General features: G+C 45.8%; 1 protein-coding gene across 1 annotated transcript in view; it reads left to right on the plus strand.

Moving 5' to 3' along the window:
• LOC126188084 (uncharacterized) overlaps positions 1 to 26,720 on the plus strand; it is a 103,389-nt gene that overhangs the window by 19,049 nt on the left and 57,620 nt on the right. The window contains exon 4 of the mRNA XM_049929539.1: positions 23,176 to 23,357. Within this exon, the coding sequence (XP_049785496.1) occupies positions 23,176 to 23,357 (182 nt within the window). The remainder of the gene's footprint in view (positions 1 to 23,175; positions 23,358 to 26,720) is intronic.

Here is a 26,720-nt window from a genome sequence, read left to right on the forward strand (position 1 = left end):
GCATTCGCCCCAACCGAGAGGACTTGAAGTTGCTGCTCCGCTTGCATCGTCCGCTCGTCGTAGCCCTCCAGGAAACGAAGCTACGCCCATGTGATCAAATTGCCTTGGCACACTACACCTCTGTGCGTTTTGACCTACCCCCTGTGGTAGGTATCCCAGCTCATGGAGGGGTTATGTTGCTGGTCCGGGATGATATTTACTACGATCCCATCACGTTGCACACCAGCCTGCAGGCAGTTGCCGTCCGCATTACTCTCCCCACTTTTACATTTTCCTTTTGTACTGTTTACACTCCATCGTCATCTGCCGTTACCAGGGCAGACATGATGCAACTTATTGCTCAGCTACCTGCACCATTTTTGTTAACTGGAGACTTCAATGCCCACCATCCCCTTTGGGGCTCTCCAGCATCCTGCCCGAGGGGCTCCTTGTTAGCAGACCTTTTCAACCAGCTCAATCTTGTCTGCCTCAATACTGGCGCCCCTACTTTTCTTTCGGACACATCTCACACCTATTCCCATTTAGACCTCTCTATATGTACTCCCCAACTTGCACGCCGGTTTGAGTGGTATGCACTTTCTGATACATATTCGAGCGACCACTTCTCGTGTGTTATCCATGTCCTGCAGCATACCCCCTCTCCGTGCTCCTCTAGTTGGACCATCTCCAAGGCAGACTGGGGGCTCTTCTCTTCCAGGGCGACCTTTCAGGATCAAACCTTCCCAAGCTGCGATCGTCAGGTCGCACACCTCACGGAAGTCATTCTCGCTGCTGCTGAATATTCCATCCCTCACCCTACTTCTTCTCCACGTCGCGTACTGGTCCCCTGGTGGTCCGCAGCATGTAGAGACGCTTTACGTGCTCGTCGACGTGCTTTACGCACCTTTAAACGCCACCCTACAGTGGCGAATTGTATCAATTATAAACGATTACGTGCTCAGTGTCGTCGTATTATTAAAGAAAGCAAGAAAGCCAGCTGGGCTGCTTTCACAAGCACCTTCAACAGTTTTACTCCTTCTGTTGTCTGGGGTAGCCTGCGCCGGCTATCTGGCACTAAGGTCCACTCACCAGTTTCTGGCTTGAAGGTCGCGAATGACGTCCTTGTGGCCCCTGAGGCTGTCTCCAATGCCTTCGGCCGCTTTTTCACAGAGGTTTCGAGCTCCGCTCATTACCACCCTGCCTTCCTCCCCCGCAAACAGGCAGAGGAGGCTAGGCCACCTAACTTCCGCTCCTCGAATTGTGAAAGTTATAATGCCCCATTCACCATGCGGGAACTCGAAAACGCACTTGGCCGATCACGGTCCTCCGCTCCAGGGCCTGATTCTATTCATATTCAGATGCTGAAGAACCTTTCTCCTGCGGGTAAAGGTTTTCTTCTTCGTACATACAATCGCATCTGGATTGAGGGACATGTTCCCGCATGCTGGCACGAGTCTATTGTTGTCCCGATTCCTAAGCCGGGGAAGGACAAGCACTTGCCTTCCAGTTATCGACCTATCTCGCTTACCAGCTGTGTCTGTAAAGTGATGGAGCGAATGGTTAACTCTCGATTGGTTTGGCTGCTCGAGTCTCGACGCCTACTTACCAATGTACAATGTGGATTTCGTAGGCGCCGCTCTGCTGTTGACCATCTGGTTACCTTGTCGACCTTCATTATGAATAACTTCTTGCGGAAGCGCCCGACCGCGGCTGTGTTCTTTGATTTGGAGAAGGCTTACGACACCTGTTGGAGGGCGGGCATTCTCCGCACCATGCATACATGGGGCCTTCGCGGTCGCCTCCCTCTTTTTATTCGTTCCTTTTTAATGGATCGACAGTTCCGGGTACGTGTGGGTTCTGTCCTGTCAGACACCTTTCGCCAGGAGAATGGGGTGCCACAGGGCTCAGTTTTGAGCGTCGCTCTCTTCGCCATCGCGATCAATCCAATAATGGATTGCCTCCCAGCTGATGTATCAGGCTCCCTTTTTGTGGAGATTTTACCATCTATTGCAGCGCGCAGTGTACACGTGTCCTGGAGCGCTGTCTTCAGTGTTCTCTTGACCGTCTTTACTCCTGGAGTGTCGCCAATGGCTTCCGTTTTTCTGCCGAAAAGACGGTCTGTATTAACTTCTGGCGCTACAAAGAGTTTCTCCCACCGTCCTTACGACTCGGTCCCGTTGCTCTCCCAATCGTGGAGACAACCAAATTTTTAGGCCTTACCTTTGACAGGAAACTTAGCTGGTCTCCACATGTGTCATATTTAGCCGCCCGTTGTACCCGTTCTTTAAATGTCCTCCGTGTTCTCAGTGGTATGTCGTGGGGAGCGGATCGAACCGTCCTACTTCGTCTATATCGGTCGATCGTCCGCTCCAGGCTGGATTATGGGAGCTTCGTCTACTCCTCTGCACGGCCATCCATCTTACGCCACCTCAACTCCATACAACATCGGGGTTTACGACTTGCGATCGGAGCATTTTATACCAGTCCCGTAGAGAGTCTTCATGCTGACGCTGGCGAATTGCCACTCACCTACCGGCGCGATATACTGCTTTGTCGGTATGCCTGTCGGCTACTGTCAATGCCCGACCATCCGTCTTATCGTTCCTTTTTTGACGACTCTCTCGACCGTCAATACGGGTTGTATGTCTCTGCCCTGCTACCCCCTGGAGTGCGCTTTCGTCGCCTCCTTCAACACCTTAATTTTTCACTCCCTGCAACCTTTCGAGTGGGCGAGAGCCACACGCCACCTTGGCTCCAGGCTCAGGTCCGCGTTCACCTTGACCTCAGCTCGCTCCCAAAAGAGGTTACCCCCGGTTCAGTCTACCACTCCCGTTTTTTGGAACTTCGTTCGCAGTTCATCAACATGACTTTCATTTATACAGATGGCTCTAAGACCAACGACGGGGTCGGGTGTTCCTTTATTGTCGGGGCACAAAGTTTCAAATACCGGCTCCATGGCCATTGTTCGGTCTTCACAGCTGAGCTTTTTGCCCTCTACCAGGCTGTTCTTTACATCTGCCGTCACAGTCATTCTGCTTATGTCATCTGCTCAGACTCCCTGAGCGCCATCCAGAGCCTCAGTGATTCGTACCCGATTCACCCTTTCGTACACCGGATCCAACGCTCTCTTCAGCAGCTGGTGGATGTCGGTTCTCCGGTTAGCTTTATGTGGGTTCCTGGCCATGTCGGTATCCCTGGGAACGAAGCTGCAGATGCCGCGGCCAAGGCTGCGGTCCTCCAGCCTCGGACAGCTTCTTGTTGTGTCCCTTCGTCCGATTTTAGCAGGGTCATTTGTCGGCGTATTTTATCGCTGTGGCATGCCGATTGGGCTGCACTTACAGACAACAAGCTTCGGGCCTTAAAACCTCTTCCCGTGGCTTGGACGTCCTCCTCACGCCCTTATCGGTGGGAGGAGGTAGTTTTGGCCCGGTTAAGAATTGGACACTGCCGGTTCAGCCATCGCCATCTGCTGACGGCTGCGCCGGCGCCGTTCTGCCCATGTGGGCACTTGCTGACGGTTAGACACATTTTAATGTCCTGTCCAGATTTTAACACACTGCGTCTAGATCTTAACCTGCCAAGTACTTTTGATGCCATTTTAGCGGATGACCCACGAGCAGTTGCTCGTGTTCTTCGTTTTATCAATTTGACAAACCTCTCTAAGGACATTTGATAATGCTGTTTTTTAATCCTATGCCTGTCAGTCTGTCTTTTATCGTGTTTTCCCTTTTAGTTGTTGTTGTCAACTTGTGCCTCGCGGTGCATTCTTAGAGTAGTCAGGGCGCTAATGACCATTGAAGTTGTGCGCCCTAAACCCACAAAAAAAAAAGACCTCAATGATAATTATTTCTGTATAGAATTTGCAAAATTAATTGGATTTGCTTTTAATTGTAATGTACTATGTGGTGGTGGTGGTGGTGGTGGTGGTGGTGGTGGTGGTGGTGGTGGTGGTGGGTGGTGGTGGTGGTGGTGGTGGTGGTGGTGGTGGTGGTGGTGGTGGTGTGCCCAGTAGTTGGAAGAACGTCACACCTCTCTGCTAGAAGGGTAGCAGAAGCAATGCTCGAAACTACTGTCAAGTATAATTGAAATCTTAAAACAGAAATACTTTTGCCATGCCAACTATCATAGATTCTGAAAATTTTGGTCATGTGAAATCAAATTTGCACTTTCTCATGTTGCATCTGGAAAGGCAGACATGTGTTACAACCGACATCCTCTGCACCACTCCTGTCCTAGTGACACTTGCCTCTTCCACACCCTGTAACCCCATTTAAAACCACTCAAGATGTAGATACTGTATTCATTGTTTGTAATTCATTTGATTGCTAGAATCCTTATGAAAGTTCTAAACTGACACTAATTGGAAGCCTTCAGGCCAGTTTTTTGTCTGGCTACTGTCACTCTTTCATTCTCTTCTTTTCCTTGGCTGTAATCCGTGTATAATGGGGCCAGCGTGTTAATCTAGATTGGGCAACATTAGTGGTAGAGGGTGGCCAGGTGCAGTTCCTGTCCCCCTCCCCTGCACAGAATGTGTGTACCCCATCAGTCTGCGTCTAGTGTTATCTCATAGGAAAATGTGCAGACGTTTCTGAAATATTTGCAAATCGGTAACTTAGGCTGGATGTACCAGCCCGGTATTCATGGAGTCACATGTTGTGAAACCAGCTCAACCCCACAGCCCAATTGGCCGGCACACCAGCCCTCATAGATACTGTGCCAGGCGGTTTTGATCCAGGTCCAGTGCTCCTCAGAGTAGTGGAAGCAGCGTGCTTACGTGCACAGATTTCCAGGTAGGTCACCGCTGTCACTGATAATAGTAATAGTAATAATTGCAAATCGGGCAGACAGTGGAAGAAATGAAATATGCATTGGCAGGCTATGTGAAATTCTGCAACAGAAAGCATCTCAAGGTACAGTAAACAAAGAATAAATACTGGAAAACTTTTCAGTACCAGAGTCAGGCTGCATGAAAAAGCATTGCGTGGGCAGAGTTTGTTACGATTGAAGGCAAAATAGATAGCAAAAAGATCTGGTCTTGGCTGACAAGTGGAACCATAAAGAAGGAAAGTGAAGGACAGATGCTGACTGCACAAGAACAAACCACTTGAACTAACACCATTGAAACCAAAATTGAGAAATCTGCAAAAGACAAAGTGCAGACACTTCAGAGAAGAGGACAAAACATTTGTTTATATTTTGAGAGCTGTTGCAAAAATATCATTCAGAACATTTACAAGCAGAGACACAATGATGTGGCATGAATATTCCACAGGAACTTATGGCAAAATTATCATCTGCCTGTGGTAAGGAACTGGTGGGACCACAAGCCAGAAAGAGATGTCAGAAACAAACATGCCAAAGTACTGTGGGATTTCAGTACACCAGGCATCACAATCGTGGAGAAAATGTGGATCATTGACACTGCTGTTGCAGATCATTGCCGAGTCGTCAACAACAAATAACTTTTCTGATGTACAAGGTACAAGGACATGAAAATAGAACTACGGTGACTTTGGCGTAAATCAGTGAAAGTGCTCCCATTGATTCTTGGCACTTGGTGAGCACTTGAAAATCTTTGATACTGAGAAAAATCCAACTGCAAAAAGCCAGTTCCTGGGATATGCACAAATTAACTGTTGATGCCTTGTGAAGTTCTAGATGCCTGGGAAGTGTCCAACTATGATGAAATATGAAATCCAGCATAGTGAACTCATTTGCTGTATTTACTGCTGTAAACAACATGAATAACTAGCTGAAAAGCCCAGTGTTGCCTGGGTATTTATTTACAGCTCTGCCTGAGACTTTAAGTATGAAATTTATTTTTAGCTTGTAAAGCTGCTCATATAAAATGTTTGTAGTAGTATGAAGGGGAATTTGAATGTGAATGATGATCTGTGATTTACTGACAGGAGAAGAGGGGTGCATAGACCTGGCAGTCCGAAAAATGGCTGACACTAAGGTTGATGTCTGCAACACGCAGTGTGTGGCCATGTGCTTTGTTTACAGTTTTGGCATCACGTAAACTCACTAAGAATTGTGTATTTGAAAGCAAAATAATAAATTATTAGGACTGAAAGCGAAATGATAAATTATTAGGAATAAGCCGGATTTGGGGTATAAAAACTTGCTCGCCTGCACCACTTCTCATCAAAATTTCCGCCTCTGTGATGGTGTGTTGGAGAGAAGTAACTTTAAGCCACATTCCATTTCATAATTTCAGAGAGATACAGATGCAAGATAAAACTTGAAATTTCATCTTTTTCTCCCCATCAGATTTTAAAGAAATAATGCTTATGTGTTGCCCCAAGCTATGTCCAAGTTACCTGTGAAAATCCCATGAAAATTCATCTAATAGTATTGGAGATTAGTGTTTAAAGAGACAGGCACGACTGGGTACTAAAAATTCATTTTATTGGCCATAAAGGAGTGACAAATGCTGGGTTCTGGAACAGCATGGTAATGTAGTTATTTCGGCACCATCAGTCATATTGTCTGACCGGCAGAATTGTTTTCCTCGTGACATTCTATGGCAAATTAATGAAACATGTAAAAAAATGAAAGTAGCTTGAAGTAAACTTAAGGTTAGGATCGTAAGGGACCTCTTTTAGATTTGCCCTTTGATACTTAAAGAAATGTATCAGCAGGTATTAGATGCTGTGTAGAGAAACTGTTTTTAAGCTTGGGAACCTGGTGCAAAGAAATCCACCTTTGGCTGGTATTGCGCAGTTGTCTGGCATGGCTCCTATGCCGATGAGGATGCTGGTTTTCTAACTTTGAAAGAAACCAGCAGTGGGTAATCCACCATGGGCCGTAGAAAAACGTTATAAAATTTTTCATGTGTACACTAATGTCCACAGAAACTGCAGAATATGTGAACACAAAATATGACATACTTTAAACTGAAATTACACTAGCACATCAGTAGCATTGCACAATAAAAGGACATACTAAAAATTCTCTATAACATGAATCCAGGCAGTTTGCCAGGAACGTCACTAAAATTTACACAATGTGACTGGTTTAAAACTTGAAGGCAGTTAATATGATGTGTATTACAGCTGTTATGCAACAATTTTTCTGCCGTGATCTCCAGTGCCATGGTAATGAACTGTCAAATTTTGAAGTTTATAGCCAGTTTGGTTCTAGAGTTGTTATAGGAGAAAAACAGGCTGAAACAAGTCACGAGGAGTCGTAACAAGACAACTCTTTGGAAGGTTCTTAGGGTCCTTCTGGCTATCAAGAGTTCTGGTGACTAGGAAGTGAGATATTACCTTTCTTAGAGAGTACTAAAGAATTGTAGAACATAAAAAAGATGATTTTATTTGAGTAACAGCAGAATGTGGGTCCCCTCAGGGGGCTCGCCACTCTGGCGGGTTCGTACTTGGCTACCATGGGGCCCCAGCCTTCACAGCACTTTTTTCCTTCAATGCTGCATGTCTATCCTCGTGCTATTCTTTTTGCCCTCCTTTGGGGAACATGTCTGGGGTATTATTGGGAATGTTCTGAATTCTGTCGCTGACCTGCCAACAGTCTCAACTTTCTTTTTAGCTCCCATTACCTTTCTTTGTTTCCCTTCTCCTCTCCCCCTGATAACCCGCACCACCAAAAAACACATATCACAGAAACTAAAAGGAGAAACAGCCGGATGGATCTTAAGGATATGACCTTTGGCCTGAAAAGGAAAACCCGTATCGGTTTTTGGAATGTAAGGACGTTGAGAGAGGCAGGAAGACTAAGACAAGTTGAAAAAGAGATGGAGAATTATCGACTAGATATATTGGGACTAAGTGAAGTAAGGTGGCCAGAATCTGGGGAATTCCAAACACAAAATGGTGGAGTGTTGCTGTATGCGGGTCAGACCAGTGAGGACGCGATGCACAAGAATGGTGTAGGGCTCTTACTATCTAAAAGTAGCAAGAAGAGCTTACTGGAGTGGAAACCAGTCTCAGAACGGATAATAACCGCACGCTTTAAAACAAATGTGCGATATGTCACTGTAATTCAATGCTATGCACCTACTGAAATAGCTAAAGGAGAATTAAAAGATGCATTTTATACAGAGCTTAACGGAGTTCTTAGACAGATAAATTCCAGGGACATAAAAATTTTAATGGGTGACTTGAACGCAAAAGTTGGTTCAGAAAATGAAGGGCTTGAACATATCATGGGCGTGCATGGCATGGGGATCAGGAATGTAAATGGTGAACTGTTGATAGATACATGCGCTCAACATGACCTAGTCATTGGAGGCACATTGTTTCCACATCGTAACTGCCATATGATAACATGGGTTTCTCCAGACCACGTTACCGAAAATCAAATAGACCACATAGTCATAAGCCGCAAGTTCCGACTCTCTCTGTTAGCTGTCAGAAATAGAAGAGGGGCAGACGTTGGAAGTGACCACCACCTAGTTTTGGCAGAATTCAGACTGAAGATAGTGGCAAATAGAACCAAGCTCAATCATAGGTGCAAGAAAATAGAGGTGGCAAGATTAAAAGACCAACAGATCAAAGAAACATTTGCCCTTGAACTGCAAAACAGATTCCAGGTCCTCTCTGAAGAAAACTTTATGGAAGAGGGAATTGAAACGTGCTGGCAAAAAATCAAGAACTGTTATTTAGATGTGGGAGAAAAAAATCCTAGGATTTAAGGCACATCAAAGGAAGGAATGGATCTCCGATGCTACGTGGAATGAAGTCAGCCACAGGAAAGAACTAAAACTTAAGTTAAATTTTTGTAAGACAAGAGCGCAGAAGAGCGAAGCGCATAAAGAATACATGGAGGCAAACAAAAAAGTGAAAACATTGCTACGTCGAGATAAAAGGAAATGGATAGATGAGCAAGCAAAATTAGCAGAAGAGGCAGCAAGACAAGGAAATATGAAAGACCTCTAAAACATTACCAAACGGTTGTCAATGAAGAACTTCAGACATGAAGGACCAGTTAAGAACAAGAATGGTGTGATGCTTACAACTCAACAGGCACAGCTACAGAGATGGGAGGAGCACTTCAGGGAACTGTTAAATTGTGAAGACAACCAAGAGAAACAAGTACGAGATGTTCCAGAGGAAGTCGAAGAAGACCAAAATATAAATTTGCAGTGCCCCACAATGGACGAAATTAGGATTGCCTTGAAAACACTAAAAAATACAAAGGTTCCAGGCCTAGACAACATAGCACCGGAGCTCTTAAAAGCCAATACTGAAAGTACTGTTAAAATGCTCCATCCTTTGCTGAAGCATATTTGGCTTGAAGAGAAATCTCCAAAGGAGTGGAAAAATGGCTTGGTGGTAAAGCTCCCAAAAAAGGGAAATTTGTCAGACTGTAACAACTGGCGTGGTATTACATTGTTGTCAGTGCCCAGTAAGGTCCTCACCAGAATTATTTTAAACAGAATCAAAGAATCCCTTGAAAAGCGACTGCGTAAAGAACAGGTCGGTTTTAGGGCACAACGCAGCTGTGTTGATCTTATTAACACTCTTAGGATCATCTTAGAGCAAAGCAAAGAATTCCAAGCAACCATGTACCTGGCATTGATTTTCAAAAGGCCTTCGATTCCGTGAAACATAAAGTGCTCTGGCAGGTGTTGCGGAAGTATGGCATACCACAGAAGATCTTAAACATCATAAAATATCTATATGATGGCTACGAATGCTGCATACTCCACAAGGGAAATATGACAGAGCCCATAAAAGTAACAACTGGAGTCCGGCAGGGTTGCATTTTGTCACCAACACTTTTTCTACTCATTCTAGACTCTGTTATGAGAAGAGTCACAGCAGGCAGGAGATGAGGAATCCAGTGGGGGATCCACGAACGTCTGGAGGATTTGGATTTTGCAGACGACATAGTTTTATTAGCTCAAAGGCTGACTGATATGCAAGCTAAATTAAGCTTGCTGAAAGAAGAAGCAGAGACTGCTGGCCTCAAGATAAATACAGGCAAAACAAAGGAAATGAGAGTAAATTCAGGTAACATGGAGATGCCCCTGTTAATAGGTGAGCAGCGAGTGGAGACTGTCAACTCATTCCTGTATCTGGGTAGTATAGTGGCGGAAGATGGTGGAGCTGGAGATGACGTGAAAAACCGCATTAAAAAGGCAAATGCTGCCTTCATACAATTGTATCCAATATGGAAAAAAAGAAATATCACATACTAAACAAAAATCCGTATTTTTAATACAAATGTGAAGGCTGTCCTTCTGTACGCCAGTGAAAGCTGGTAAATGGATAAAAAGATAACAACCCAGTTACAAAGCTTCATAAATAGATGTCTTCGACGCATCATGAATATCTGGTGGCCAGAAAAAATATGTAATGAGGAGCTCTGGCGAATAACAAACCAGATACCTATAGAAGACCAGATACGAGAGAGAAAGTGGGGCTGGTTGGGGCACACCTTGAGAAAACCAGATGGAGCCATCGAGAAAAAAGCATTGGAATGGAATCCCCAGGGAACAAGGAAGAGAGGAAGACCAAGGGGCACATGGAAGCAGACAGTGGAAGGGGAAGCAAAAAGAGTTGGCAAGACCTGGGCAGAATTGAGGCAAATGGCCAAAGACAGACGGATGGCGAGTTCTCCTGGAAGGAATTAAGTCAAGTAAGTCTTCTCCTCTTGTTCCTCTGCTTCGGCATTTGAGGATCTTTTTTCTTCTAGCATCCTGGGCGCTCCAGAAGGCCAGCCCACGCGTATGACGCGTAAAAGTTGACTGGGTAACGCATAATTCCCAGTCCCGGGTCGACAGGTAGAGTTCGCACGTACCTCCTGGTACATCCCAGGACCAGGGAGGGGTGATTGCCTGAGCTAACACTCCCAGATTGCCCATTGGACCCTCTATCAGGTGTTCGGAAGGTGTGACCTGAGGTGTGAACGATCACGTAAGGCAAGTGTGTCTCCTTGTGAAGGGGACACTCAGTTAGGAGAGCGCCATCGGAGACGCTGGCAATCGTGGGGTATTTCCTCGCTAGGAATCGCTCATCCTCTCCATCGATGTCGACTTAACGTAAACGTAATAAGGCTACTGATTCAAAGACCCTTCCCACAGCACTGCTGTTCCTTCTGGTATCACGTACTGAAGGTGGTCAGTCCTTCGCCACAGTCAATCCGTTTATATTTAGAAAGGTGTTGATGCCATTGTTGGTCCTGTGAAATCCTGCTCTCATTTACAGAATGGCACTTTGCTCCTGGAGACGCCTTCAGATTCTCAACCACAACTACTACTTGCTGCCTCACTTCTCAACAGCTACCCTGTTCGTGTCGAGGCACATAGAACTTTGAATTCTTCCCGTGGTGTAATTTACACCAGGCTGCTTGACGGTCTAGCCGAGGCTGAAATAGAATCTTACCCCTTTGATCAGGGTGTCATTGCCGTCCATCGTGTAATGAAAAGGTAGGTTCCTCCTTGGTGCCCACCCACACTCTTTTCCTTACCTTTGATAGTATGGTGGTGCCGTCCAAGATGAAAGCAGGCTACGAAAACATCACAGTCTGGCCGTACATTCCAAATCCGATGCGCTGCTACCAGTATCATCAGTTTAATCACATTAGAACATCTTGTTGACACCCAGCCAAATGCGTAACCTGTGGCAGGGACGCACACAAGGGCGAATGTCCTCCTCCTCCTCCTCCTCCTCCTCCTCCTCCTCCTCACTGTATTAACTGCAATGGTGGCCACGCCTCCTCCTCTCGGTATTGTCCCATGTACCTAGATGACTGGGCTGTTAAGAGATTCGGGTAAAGGAGAAAGTGCCTTACCCAGTAGCTCGTAAGTTACTGGCGAGTCGCAAACCCTGTGTTCTCCCATCTGGCACTTATAGTTGGGTTCTTGTTACCCCTCGCTCCATGAACAGTGTTCTCCTTCATCAACTCGAAGATCCTGCTTTATGGTGTCGCCACATGATAACTTAGCCTGGCCAGCCTCTGTCTTGCTGGTGCGCACCACCAATCGTTTTGCAGCATTGGTCTCCACCTAACAACCGCACAAGCACGCCGATGCTTCTGTGTACCTCATGGAGCAGGATCCTCCTGCTTCTGTGCCCTGTAGTAGTGACTCTGCACTGGCTGTCCCTTGACGACCACTGAGTTGACACCTCTACATCTCTTCCTCCTCATGAGTGTCCTCCAATGGAACATTTTCGGTCTTCGGTCCCACGAAGAGGATTTACGGGTGCTTCTAGCATTGCAGCATTCCCTTGTATTATGCCTTCAGGAAACGAAATTGCGCTCTCAAGACTGCTTTGAGCTTCGACATTACTTACCGGTTCATTTTGGCCTTCCCCGAGGTCGGCATCCCATCTCGTGGCGCATCATGCTGCTTATAAGGGATGATCTTCATAGTCAACCCATCTCTCTGACTACCTGTCTTCAAGCTTTCGCCTTTTCCTCCTTCCCCCCCCCCCCCCTTTCCCCCGAATTTCTCCCTCTCTACCATTTATGTACCTCTGTCCTTCGATGTCACCAGGGCAGACTTCCTTCAGCTTATTGGACAGCTACCTCCACCTTTCTTGCTACTAGGTGACTTTAATGCACGTCTTCCCCTTTGGGGTTCTCCCAGGACCTGCCAGAGAGGTGCCCTCGTGGCTGACATTCTTAATCAACTCACTCTCTTCTGCTCTCTTCTGCCTTAACACAGGTGCACCCACTTTCCTTTCTGACTCCTCACACACCTATTCCCATTTGGACCTCTCCTTTTGCACTGCCCAGCTTGCCCATCGTCTTGAGTGGTCCATTCTTTCTAATGCCTACTCGAGCTACCATTTCCTGTGTACTCTCCGTCTGTTGACTCCTACCCCAGCCACATGCATGCCCGAGTGGCAGCTTACTAAGGCTGACTGGCAGCTTTACTCCTCCCTGGCGACCTTCGCAGAACAAGATTTCCTCAGTTGTGATGACCAGGTGGACTATCTCACCAACATGATCCTTGTTGCTGCAGAACGTTCCATTCCTTGCACTTCCTCTTTACCACATTTTGTCCCAGTCCCTCGGATTGAGGTGTGCCGCGACGCAGTTTGCACACGGAGGCATGCTCTCTGCATTTTTAACTGCCACCCTACGCTGCAAAACTGCATTCATTATAAACAGGTGCGTGCAAAGTGCCGTAGGGTTCTTTGGGATAGCTAGTTGGATTTCCTTCAGAAGTTCTTTTAACAGTTCGACACCTTCCTCTGTCGTATGGGCCAACCTCAGATGGCTCTCTGGAACCAAGATCCATTCCACCATTTCTGGCCTGACAGTAGGTGCCGATGTCATCGTGGATTGTATTGCTATCTCGAACACCTTGGGCCACCATTTTGCAGAAGTTTTCCCACTATCACTCTACCTTCATCCATCGGAAAAGTGGGGAGGAGGCTCGGGTGATACCCTTCTCTTCTCCGAATTGTGAGTGCTACAATACTCCCTTCACTGTGAGGGAGCTAGATCATGCTCTCAGTTCATCCCGGTCCTCCGCCCCAGGGCCAGAAAGTATCAACATTCAGATGTTGCGGGACCTCTCTCTTGCAGGCAAGCACTTCCTGCTTAACATATAGAACTGCCGCCCCCCCCCCCCTCCCAAGCTCCCTGTGGGCCGTGGGATGGAATAGGCCTGAGGTATTCCTGCCTGTCGTAAGAGGCGACTGAAGAGTTTATGTGATGGTCCTCTATTGGGTTTTACCTCCATTCTTCGAAATTTTCCCGAAGAGCGAGCCAATTGGGGAAGGGCGCCTTACAAGGTGCATCGTGTCCATCATGCATTGAGATCTTTAGCCCACTCTCTCGTTGTCGCATTGCAGTCCTGCCCATTCTCCATCTCTTGGGCGAGGAGACCTTCCTGGATGTGTTTTCCACCATGCACTATGCAGTGTCTATTTCTGCGTAGATGATGACCATGGACTTCTATGCACCTGATATCCAGCACGGTAGCCAGTCCGTTGTGGTAGGACCACCATGTACCCTCTTGGTTGTAGCCCTCTGACCACACAGGCATCGCTCTGCTAATGCCTGCACCGTTAACTCCCCGCATATGCTAAGGGGTAGATGCCCATCCCCCAGGGGCATCGGGACTCCTGGCAATGGCCATCCTGCCAGGTGGCCTTTGGTGCGCCTGGGTGGTGCCTGTGGAGAGGGCCCCTGGTCGGAGTGGTTGGCATCAGCTTGGATGATACTCGATGAAGTGTTGTCCATCTTGCTGGTGGTGAAACACCAGCAGTCTATAAGCGATCACAAGCTCAATTCAACGCACAGAAGTACGACCCCAAATCGTTCCCCTCCCTGGCAACACCATGGGAAGAACTTCAGGCTAAGGATGGCAGCGGATCTTATTCTCCCTGGTACTTTGTATGTTAGAGAGCTGATGGGAGTCTTGAAAGACGATGAAGCCTCAGTTTTTTGTTGAGCACTTAGAGGACAAGTTTGGGGAGGTGGAGGGATTCTCCAAAATACCTGGGTCAGTGTTGATCAAAACAGCATCCTCTGCCCAATCACGGGAGTTACTCACTTGTGACAAGCTGGGGGATTTTCTGTAAACATCACGCCCCATAAGAGCTTAAATATGGTCCTGAGTATCGTATTTTACAGAGACCATCTTTTGCAGTCTGACAATGAGCTGCGCACCAATTTAGAGCGGCAAGGTGTAAGTTCCGTCCAGCGTGTCCATCGGGGTCCAAAGGACAATTAGGTTGCCACTGGTGCCTTCAGCTGGGCCTTTGAGGGTGATACATTGCCTGAGAAGGTCAAGGTGATGGTCTACCAGTGTGATGTAAAGCCCTATATCCATCTATCCCTATATCCGGTGCTTTAAGTGCTGGAAGTTCAGTCACATGTCTTCCCACTGTACATCCAGTGTCACGTGCCGAGATTACGGACGCCCATCACATCCAAATACTCCATGTGCCCTGCCCCCTATCTGTGTCAACTGCAGAGAGCACCATTCGCCTTGCTCGTGTGACTGCGGGATTCTCCATAAAGAAAGGAAAATCACGAAGTAAAAGACCCTGCACAGACTGACCTACACTGAGGCTAAGAGAAAATTTGAATGTTTGCATCCTGTGTGTGTGACATCATCTTACAAAGCCGCTATGACAGTTCTGGCACCGTCAGCTCCACCAACCCAGGTCACCTCTGAGCCTGAAGACTACATCTGCCCCCTTGATGGTGGGGCTCATTTCCCTCCCTGTTGTTCGTGCACAGCCTACTTCGGGAGCAACAGCCCCGAACCATCGGGCATGTCCGTCCTCACTTCTAAGCTGGAACAGTGTAAGTCTTCTTCGGATTCTCTCGCTAGGAAGGGATCCCTTGGGTCACTCCGTTCCCAGGTTTCTTCCAGTGGCTGAAGAGCCCAAAAGCAGCTGTTTGTAGGGCTTCACACTCATCCTCAGTCCCGGAGACTGAGCCAGTGAAGTCCTCCCAGCCAGGGAAACCAAAGGAGCAGTGAGAAAAATCCAAAAAGAAAACCCCCTAAGATCAAGGACATTGCGGTGTCACCCACACCATAGCTACCTACAAGCTCTGCAGCTCAGGATGGGGTGGAGATTTTGGTGTCCGCTGAGGACCTCGATCTCGCCAGACCCTCAGACACAATGGATATAGACTGTCCAGGCAATAAATCGGTGGCAGCAGGTGACTGAGACGTAAACTGCCTCATTGGATGTTCCATGCCTTCCCAGTCTCAAGATGTCATTCTCCAATGGAATTGTGGTGGTTTTTTCCACCGCCTGGCTGAGCTACGGCAACTGTTGAGCTTTACACCTGCTATCTGCATTGCCCTCCAGGAAACCTGGTTCCCAGCAATACGGACCCCTGCCCTCCGCAGCTATATGGGATATTACAGGAACCATATGACTATAATAGTGTGTCAGGTGGAGTTTGCATTTATGTCCTAAACTCGGTCTGTAGTGAACATGTGCCCCTTCAAACCCCTCGTGAAGCTGTGGCTGTCAGAATAAGGACACTATAGGTATATCTTCCTCCAGATGGTGCAGTACCCCTGAATGTATTAGCTGCACTGATTGATCACCTCCCTAAACCTTTCCTACTTCTGGGAGATTTTAATGCCCTTAACCCCTTGTGGTGTGACACCGTGCTTACTGGCCGAGGCAGAGATATCGAAACTTCACTGTCACAATTCGACCTCTTCCTCTTAAATACTGTGGCCGGCACACATTTCAGTGTGGCTCATGGTAGTTACTTGGCCATTGATTTATCAATTTGCAGCCCAGGAATTCTCCCATCTATCCACTGGAGAGCACATGACGACCTGTGTGGTAGTGACCACTTCCCCATCTTCCTGTCTCTGCCCCAGTGTCAGGCACACAGACGCCTGCCCAGATGGGCTTTGAACAAGGTGATCTGGGGAACTTTCACCTCTGCTGTCACCACTGAATCTCTCCCGCTGTAACATCGATGTGATGATTGAGCAGGTGACTAGCACAATTGTTTCTGCAGCAGAAAACGTGATCACTTGCTCTTTAGGGTGCCAGAGGCATAAGGCAGTCCCTTGGTGGTCACCGGAAGTTGCTGAAGCCATTAAGGAGCGTCGTTGAAGTATGCGGCAGCATAAGCGGTACTCTTCCCTGGAGCACCTCATAGCCTTTAAACGGCTATGTGCCCGTGTTTGCTACCTTATCAAACAACAGAAGAGGGAGTGTCGGGAGAAATAAGTCTCCACCACTGGGTGCCACACGTCACCTTCCCAAATCTGGGCAAAGATCAAACGTCTTTTCGGGTACCAGGCCCCAACAGCTGTCCCCGGTGTTACCATAAATGGCGAGTTAAGTACCGATGCAAACGTGATTACCGAGCACTTTGATGAGCACTTTTGCTCGAGCCTCTGCGTCAGAGAATTACCTCCCAGCCTTTCGCACACTCAAACGGCGGCTGGAAGGGAATGTCCTCATTTACTACACGCTACAGTGAATCCTATAACGCCCCATTTACAGAGTGGGAGCTCCTCAGTGCCCTTGCATATTTCCCCGACACAGCTCCTGGGCCTGATCACATCAATAGCCGGATGATTAAACATCTCTCATCTGACTAAAAGTGACATTTTCTTGTCATCTTCCACTGGATCTGGTGCGATGGCGTCTTTCCATTGCAATGGCGGAAGAGCAACCCGGTAAAAACCTACTTGATGTGGGTAGCTATTGGCCCATCAGCCTCACCAATGTTCTTTGTAAGCTGCTGGAATGTATGGTGTGTCGACAGTTGGGTTGGGTCCTGGTGTCACGTGGTTTGCTGACTCCATGTCAGGGTGGAGTGCATCAGGGTCGCTCTACCACTGATAATCTTGTGTCCATTGAGTCTGCCATCCAAACAGCCTTTACTAGATGGCAACACCTGATTATCATCTTTTTTGATTTTACGTAAAGCATACGACACGACTTGACAACATCATATCCTTGCCACATTGTATGAGGGTCTCCAGGGACCACTCCCTGTTGTTGCCGAGTGGCGCCTCCAGGGAACCATCCACAAGGCGCAGGCATGGGCTCTAGCCCACGGCTTCCAGTTTTCAGCTGCAAAATCGTGTGTCATGCACTACTGTTAGCGTCGTACCGTTCATCCGGAACCTGCACTTTACCTTAATGACGATCCACACACTGTAGTGGAGACATATCAATTCCTAGGACTGGTTTTCGATGCTAGATTGACTTGGCACCCTCATCTTCGTCAGCTTAAGCAGAAGTGCTGGCAGCATCTCAATGACCTCCATTGCCTGAGCAACACCAATTGGGATGCAGATAGCTGTAAGCTGCTGCAGCTCTACAGAGCCCTTGTCCAATCCCAAATTGACTATGGGAGTGTGGTTTATGGTTCGGCAGTGTCTTCAGAATTGCATTTACACTGTGCACCACCGTGGGGTTCGATTAGCGACAGGAGCTTTTAGGACGAGTCCGGTGACCAGTGTAGTGGTGTGGCTGGTGTCCCTCCACTGCAGATCAGTCGTGTGCAACTGCTCGCCAGTTATTCAGCACACATTCATAGTTCCCCTAAGCATCCAAATTAATGTCTCCTTTTCCCATCCGCGGCAGTCCATCTCCTGCATTGGCGGCCCAGATCGGGGCTAACAGTTGTGGTTCGCGTCGGTCCCTTGTCTCTGAACTGGAGTCCTTCCCTTAACCACCTCTACGTGCGGTCTGTTCACGTACACGTCCATGGTGTACGCCTCGGCCGCAGCTTCGTCTGGACCTTTTGCATGGCCCTAAGGACTCCGGTAACCCCTCCGCTGTCACTTCCTCTCGATTCTTGATGTGTTCTGGGGCTCTGAAATGGTTTACACCAATGGCTCAATGGCTGATGGTCACGTAGGCTTCGCATATGTTCGTGGACGATATATTGAGCAGCACTCGTTGCCAGTTGGCTGCAATGTTTTCACTGCAGAGCTGGTGGCCATATCTCGTGCTCTTGAGTACATCTGCTCATGCCCTGGCAAGTCATTTCTCCTGTGTACTGGCTCATTGAGCAGCCTACAAGCTGTCGACCAGTGCTACCCTCGCCACCATCTGGTAGCATTCATTCAGGAGGACATCTATGCTCTGGAACAGTCCCGCTGTTCCGTGGTGTTTGTGTGCACCCCAGGACACGTCGGAACCCCGGCAACAAACTTGCTGGCAGGCTGGCCAGACAGGCAACGCGGAAACCGCTTCTGGAGATAGGTATCTTAAAAGCTGACCTGCATTCTGTGTTACACCACAGGGTTTTCCGGCTTTGGGAGACGGTTTGGCATAACAGCACACGCAACAAACTGCGTGTCCTCTGCCGGCTCCGCATTGGCTATACGTGACTAACGCATGGTTACCTACCATGTCAGAGCACCCAACTCAGTGTCGCTGTGGCTCCCAAATGACAGTCGTCCACCTCTTATTGGACTGCCCGATTTTAGCTGCTCTGCGACAGACTTTTAACTTTCCCAACACCCTGCCTTCAGTGTTGGACGACAATGCCTCCACAGCAGCTTTAGTTTTACAAGTTATCCATGAGAGTGGGTTTTATACTTCTATGTAGTTTTTAGTGCATGTCCTTTGTCCCTCTGTGTCCTCAACCCTAGTGCTTTGAGGGTGGAGGTTTTAATGTGTTGCAGAGTGGCTGGCTTTCCCTTTTTATTCTCGTGGTTGGCCAGCCACTGTAATCTGTTTTTATGTTTTACTCTCTTCTGTTTCTAGTGTCTGTTGTTTTCTTGTCCTCTTTTGTTCCTTTTAGTGTTCAGTGCCTTCCCTTCGCCCTTGTGGCTTTTCCTTTCTTTCCATTTTGTGTTATATGTTTCGACCATTTTATTCTCGCACTTGTGGCATTGTTTTATTAGGAACAAGGGACTGATGACCTCGTAGGTTGGTTCCTTCTCCCGCCTTTAAACCAACCAACATACAACCGCATATGGGCTGAGAGCACATTTCCTGGACACGGGGGTGAAGTCACTGTCATACCCATACCTAAGCCTGGTAAGGACAATAATCTTCCTTCTAGACCAGTGCCCCATCTCTCTTACCGGCTGTTTTTGCAAGGTAATGCAGCATATGATTCATGCCTGGCTGGTGTGGTGGCTCGAATCTCGCCATTTACTCACGAATGCACAGTGTCTTCTGCAGTTGACCATCTCGTTACTTTGTCCACCCATGTCATGAATGGTTTTCTGCGGAAATCCCAGCCTGTGGCTGTGTTTTTTGATTTGGAGAAGGCGTACGACACCTGCTGGAGAACTGGTATCCTTCGTACTCTTTACTCTTGGGGCTTCCTTGGGTGCCTGCCCTGTTTTCTTTGGGCATTTTTACAAGATCGAGTTTTCAAGGTGTGTGTGGGTTCTGCCTTGCTGGATACCTTTATTCAGGAAAATGGTGTGCCTCGGGATTCTGTAGTTAGTGTCATCCTCTTTGCTATCGCCATTAACCCTATAATGGCCTGTCTCCCAATGGGCGTCTCCGGCTCCCTTTTTGTTGATGATTTGCCCGTCTATTGCAATTCTCCATGGACCTGTCTTACTGAGCAGCGTCTTCAGCACTGTCTTTATCATCTTCACACCTGGAGCATCGCCAGTGACTTTCGCTTTTCCACCGACAAAATGGTCTGTATGAATTTCCAGTGGTGCAAATGGTTTCTCCCACCATCTCTACATCTTGGGCCTGTTGCCCTTCCGTTCGTTGACACTACGAAATTCCTGGGGCTCATGCTCGATAGGAAACATCCTTGGTCCTCCCATGTCTCTTACTTGGCAGCCTGCTGTATGCAGTCCCTCAATCTCCTGTGTGTCCTCAATGGTACTTCTGGGGTGCCAATCGAACCACCCTCCTCCGTTCGTACTGGTCCCTTGTCTGTTCGAAACTTGACTATGGGTGCTTTGTTTATGCATCCACACCGTCTCAACACTGTCCATCATCATGGCATCCGTTCGGCCCACGGTCGGCTTTTACACTAGCCTGGTTGGAGACTGTATGGTGAACTGCCACTGTCCTACCCCCGTGACTTTCTCCTCAGCAGATATGCATGCTGTTTGTATGCCATGTGTGGCCACCCCTCCTATGCCTCCTTCTTTGATGATTCCTTAGATCGTCAGTATGGGGCTCGTCCCTCTTCCCTGTTACCTCCTGGAGTCTGCTTTCGCCTCTTTCTGTGGCTGCTTAACTTCACGCTACCTGGAACTTTCCCCATGGTTGTGAACCCTTCACCACCTTGGTTTCATGAAGTGGCCCATGTTAACCCTAGCCTTCATTCGCTTCCTAAGGACACTACTCCATCCTCGGTCTATTGCCTTCAGTTTCACGACCTTCGCATGGAACTTAGCGATAGTACATTTGTATACATTGATGGCTCTCGGACTGACCGTGGGGTCGGGTGTGCCTTCGCCATTGGTGCCAGTATCTTTCGACATTGGCATCCAGCCCACTCCTCAGTATTCGCACCCAAGCTTTTTGCCTTGTATCTGGCCACAGAGTATATCTGGCAACACAGCCTTCCCAATTGTGATTCAGTGCCCTCCAAAGACTATGTGCGCTGTACACTGCTCATCTTTTAGTGCAGCGGGTCCAGGAAAACTGCCAGTTGCCAACTCTTGGTGGAGCCAATGTCATGTTTCTGTGGGTCCCTGGTCATGTTGATCTGACAGGAAATGAAGCTGCTGACATTGCTGCCAAGGCTGCAGTCCTCGTATCTCAGCCCACGAATACCTCTATTCCCTCAGATGATTTCTGCGTTCCCGTCTGTCAGAAGGTGGTGACCCTTTGGCGTTGCCAATGGTCCTCCCTTCACGGGAATAAGCTTAGGCTTATTAAGCCTCTCCCGGTGCCTTGGACGATCTCTTCTCGGCACTCCCGCCTGTAGGAGATTATTTTAACTTGGCTGCATATTGAGCACTGCCTACTATTCTGTCCATTGGGACTGACGTATAGTCGTTTTCACCATCTCTATGTTTGTGTTCTATAGTTTTGACTTGGGCGCATATGACGTCAGCTTAAAACAAAACAAAAAAAGACTGTGGGTGTATTTACAGTGCAACTCCACCTTTTTTCAGGGCATTACATGCTTGCAGTGCAGGATCATCTCTAGTTTTGTAAGTAGTTTAGAATGCGTTCTTTCTAATGAAACTGAGTTAAAAGAATGAACAAGGTTATCTGTTGTGTAAAAGTGGGCTAAAATGCCCATTTTTTGTGTTTTTTCAAAAATCATTGACTTTGCCATCAGTTTGTAAACTATTGGAAAGCAGTAGGAGAATTAAATATTTTATTCTAACATCTCTTGTTAAGTTATTATGTGCAGAGTTTCACATTCATCCCACAATTACTTCTGGAGATATAAAAAGCTACACTCCCCATATTTTTCAAGCATCTGTTTTTTCCATCCGACTTTGCTTCAAATTATTAATATGAAAATTGCTTAAGAAATGTTTCTTATTTTGCTTAAGAGGATGCAAAGAGTTGTACAAGATGCCCTAGTTTCGTTTATTTCAAGGAAATACTCTTGGATGTACTATGTCTCAAAGTTGCTGAAAATTCAGGGGTGCACTTTTGAAAGTGCCTTTGGAAGTATTAAATTTGTGATTGCGGTACTCTACCAATGTTACCAAAAAACATGTCCGAATGTTCATGCAAATTTTTTATCTAAATCCACAATGGCCATGCAGGAACCCAGTTAAAGCTTCAATTTAACATAGTTTGAACACTGAGGAGATTTTATACAAGGTTAAAACTAATTACCATGCTCACAGAGGCTTTTAAGCAGTCCACCTCACACTCTGTAAGTGAATGGAATGGGAATAGACCCTAATCTGGTTCAGTGGGAAGGCCTTCTGCCATACACTCCACATTATTTTGCAGAATATTGACGTAAATGCGCAGAATTTCCTTTCTCTGGTAACTCTGTAGAAAATGAACTAGTATTACTATTATTGTAGACAGCATATGGTGTATCTAAAATTCAAAAAATAAAAACTAGCTGTTAGTTTCAAATACACAATTTACTTTTGAATTATAACTGGGCAAATTAAGTTACAGTGAGGATAAATTTCCTGAGGTGGCTTCTTTGTACCATCAGCCCATATCTGCAGGTTTTTGGTTCTTCATTTTGCCATTAGATAACAAATGTGGGATTTGACAGTCTTTCTCTGGCTGTGTGTGACATGGGAGTTACTGATGACCTGTCTCAAAATAAATGTATTGAACACACCAAAACAGTTACGCAGTACCTAATAATTTTTATTCTTATTGTAATTCTATGGAAGATGTTTACATGAGCTTATAATTTGTCCTGCATAGTGTTTATTTCAGGCTACAGGTCTAGACTGACCACTCTGTCAAACTGTAGTGAAAGCTGATGAACAGATGGAAAAATAAGATTGGAATGAGAAAGTTAGCAAAGATTGCAAAGTGTATGTTGTTAAGTGGAAAGAACATATGTCTTTTTCTCTTTTGTGTTGGTACTGATCCATAGGCTGTAGCTAAAAGGGGCTTAAAGGATTTTGTCACAATTGTTTCTACATACTTCGAAAGCTTTACTTGGGTTAGAAAGTCAAAATTGAATTCATACAGTTCATTCAATTGAAATAGTCTGAACAATTGCAATAAAGCTTATCACTTGCTTAACTGACACATTTTTGTATACTAAGAAATTGGTGACAGAATCCACCAACTATTAAGTACTGAATTACAAAACTGTAGTTAGCTTTCAGAATGTGTAGGTAAACATCGTAGAGCTGTAAGTTTTTGGAAAACTAACTAATAACTTCTTTTTCAGATTACAGGTCGCAAAATGGCGAGCTGAAAGGCAGGCAAGGCTTGCAGCCAAAATCATAAGGAAGCAAGGAAAAAATGAGGTACCCCCTGCTGTTCTTGGAATATCAGCATACAATGTTTCTATCGATATAACTGGAAATACAACAAATTCGAACCTTGATTCAAATGACAACAGAAAGCCTAGTGAGTATAAATACAAAATAGTTGCCTGTTAGTGCAGTTGAAGTAAATGTGAAGTAAAATTGCGAACACAGTGGTAGTGTAAAAAGACATAGTTGAGGTACAAGGAAAACTTGATAATAACACAACACAACACTTTGTACACCAGTGTAGTGTAAGTATGTAAAGTTCCAAAAATTCTGGAAAAGTATATGTGGCAGGAGATTTAATTACTGACATTAAATTACAAATCTGGAAAATATTAGACACTTAACAATGTCATGTTCATTAAGATTTGAAACTGTTCTTGTGAGATTCAACGAATGTTTTTCAAACTTTGTCTAAATCTGATGGACTTGAGTGTTTTTCTAAAATTTTGTGTTGTCATTGTTAAATAACTAAGATGAATGGAGAAGCTGTAAATCTCTGGACTTTGTTAGTATTGTTATGCAGTGAGGCAGCCGATTAATGTTCATTCTAGTAGTTTGAAGTTTTGGGACATAATTCCTATTGGCTTTTTGTCTTGGAGGTAATCATGATCACTCAGACAACTGAATGTCTAACAATGCCATATTGCACTGATTCAGATGTAGCTTTGTCCCAGATATCCAGAATTTAGAAGGGCTGCATTAGGTATCAGGGCATCCAAATGGTGAGTGCTGGAACAGATCTACATCTACACTTTGCAAACCACTTTATTGTACATGGCTGCAGTGTTCTCACTGCAGAGCTGACGGCCATATCTCGGGCTCGAGCACATCTGCTCACACCCAGGCGAGTTGTTTCTCCTGTGTACTGACTCCTTGAGCAGCCTACACGCTATCGACCAGTGCTACTTTCATCATCCTTTGATAGCGACCATCCAGGAGTCCATCTATGCCCCGGAATGGTCCAGATGTTCAGTGATGTTTGTCTGTCGGTCATGTCAGAATCCCAGGCAACGAACTCGAACTTGCTGACAGGCTAGCCAACTTCAGTCGTTGGAAGATACCCACACATTTGTTCACTTCATTTCACTGTCTGGTAAACTGTATGTTCGGCCAGTCTGTGTGACGGGGTTCACCTTGCATATCACGTCTGCAAAAGGGATCCACAGTGTATCTGGTGGTATGGGATATATAAATGAGGGTGATGTACCTGAAGGATGGAGGAATGCAACTTGCACTTTACTGAAATCTTCATCTTTATCCATAACATAACTCAACCATGAAGTGTCGCCATAGATTGATGTTACATACCCACTAATATCTGCAAATAATATCAGCTGTATGTCCTTTACAACATGAAATATGCTTGAAACAACTGCAGAAGAAAATAATTTCACATTTACTTTGGTTCCACATTTGAGAGGTATGAAGGCACGAAATTTCAGGATGCCTGATATAGTTACAGCAGTATTGTACCGATTGGCCAGTTCTTCAGTTTTAATGTATTCTTCAAGGGTCACAAATACAAAGTCTATGTTAGATATGTTCTGATGTGACCATTCAAACAGTTGCCTTGCGTCCATAATTTGGTCCTTATACGGTCTTTGTAGGCTCGCTCTGGCTGCTAGTCTTTTTACTGTGGCCTCCAGCCCATTGCATGGTCCTTTGCCATGTGCTGTTGCTGAAAAATGCCCTTCAGCCTCGGCTCCAAAATCTTGCTTGTCATTACACAAGTTAATAAAGTTTGTGTGTGTGTGTGTGTGTGTGTGTGTGTGTGTGTGTGTGTGTGTGTGTGTGTGTGTGTGTGTGTTTTTTTTTTTTTTTTTTTTAATTGGGCCGCAGAGCCATTGGAAAAATAGAATAACTTTTTGACAGGTCTTTGAAACTTGCATTTCAGATATTCTATCAACTTTTCTGGAACAGGTAGATGGCTGTAGTGTTGTGGTTGAGGCAGTCTGATATTATACACAATTTAAATGTTTGACTTCTTTCTCTTTAAAATAAACCACAAAAGGGTGAATGGTTTCCTGACTATTTGACCAATGATTTGATTGTGCCTCATCTTGCAAAGCGATTGAATAATTCTCAGAAAAGTCACAAATGACAGCCATTTCACATTCCAGAAGATTTTCCTTGGTATGTCTCAGAAATGCACTCTGTTCCTTTGCTGTGAAGCTATGACTAATTAGGACAGGAAGTTTTCACAAAATACTTCAACAAATTCACTTAATTTTGAATTATTTCCAAGTTACATCAATCCACAGAGATCCACTGTCTGTATGTGACACTCAATTGCATTGTCTTCATGTGTTTTTTTTACAAAAGTTCTCTAATCCTTTTGGTACATGGAAATGAAACACACTTTGAAGAGAAGTAATCAGTTGATGGTCGGCTGCAAACCATCATTTGCAGGCAGTCCTTGTATGTTCTAATTTTGCCATCCTTCATTGAACTCATTCTTGTATTTTCAAACATGAGCTTCACATTCTGAGTGGTGCACACACAGACTGAGTGTGTTCCACTCTGGCCTGCTAGCACATGATTTTTAGGCCTAAGTTCTGCAAACTTAGAAAATCCCACTTTTTCTTTGAAAACTATATACACTTCTTTTAAATTATTAAGCATCAACCTTTCTGAAACATGTTCTTTACCATCTGTGCTGTCGTCTTGCACTGATATAAAGTCCTTCATCCCTGGCATCACTCTGCTCATTTCGTCACTTGTAAAAAAATCCTTTAACAGTATGAATGGTATGATTTGACAGACTTTTTCCTGGTGTCAAGATGCCCTTCTTTCCCCACCCCTACCCAACATCTTGGCTTGTCGAACTAAGTAGTTAGAGGCCGAAAATTCCTGCATTACTTTCCTCACACTCCAGCTGTCAGGCAGAAGAGTCAGCAGTTGAAGCTGCTTCTTCCTACTAGTGAAGCTGTTGTACACCTTCTTTACATGTGTTAAGAACTCATCTTGTGAATCACCATTCTCATCATCATTAGATGCATTCACTAGCAGTTTTCTCTTGACAGCCACATAGATTCTGTTGGCCTTCTCAATAAGAGTAAATTTTGGATTGAATTCTCTTTTTGTCTACAGGCGACTGTCCCATCTCTAAAAGAGAGCTGTTAAGAGAACTCAGCTTCATATTCATTTGAAAATGGCATATCAATAGCTTCTTCAATTTTAGTATCAAACTGACTTTCTTCATATATGTTGCTAGTTCCAGTGGAAATTTCGCTATGTTTTTCCTTTTTCAATTTTGTCAGCTGCTTCCTACAACTGTCACAGACCTTCGATAACTAACGTGTTCCTGGAATCAAGTCACACATCCATGAAGTAACATGTCTCAAACCTTTTCTTGCATGGGAGTGGTTAGGCTTATTGAAAGGTTTAAAACAATCCATTTTTACTATCGTGTCAGTGGTATCCATCCTGCAAGGGATAAACAGTGAGAAATTAGTTA

The sequence above is a fragment of the Schistocerca cancellata genome, chromosome 5 (genome assembly GCF_023864275.1).
Source record: "Schistocerca cancellata isolate TAMUIC-IGC-003103 chromosome 5, iqSchCanc2.1, whole genome shotgun sequence".
Taxonomy (NCBI): Eukaryota; Metazoa; Arthropoda; class Insecta; order Orthoptera; family Acrididae; genus Schistocerca; species Schistocerca cancellata.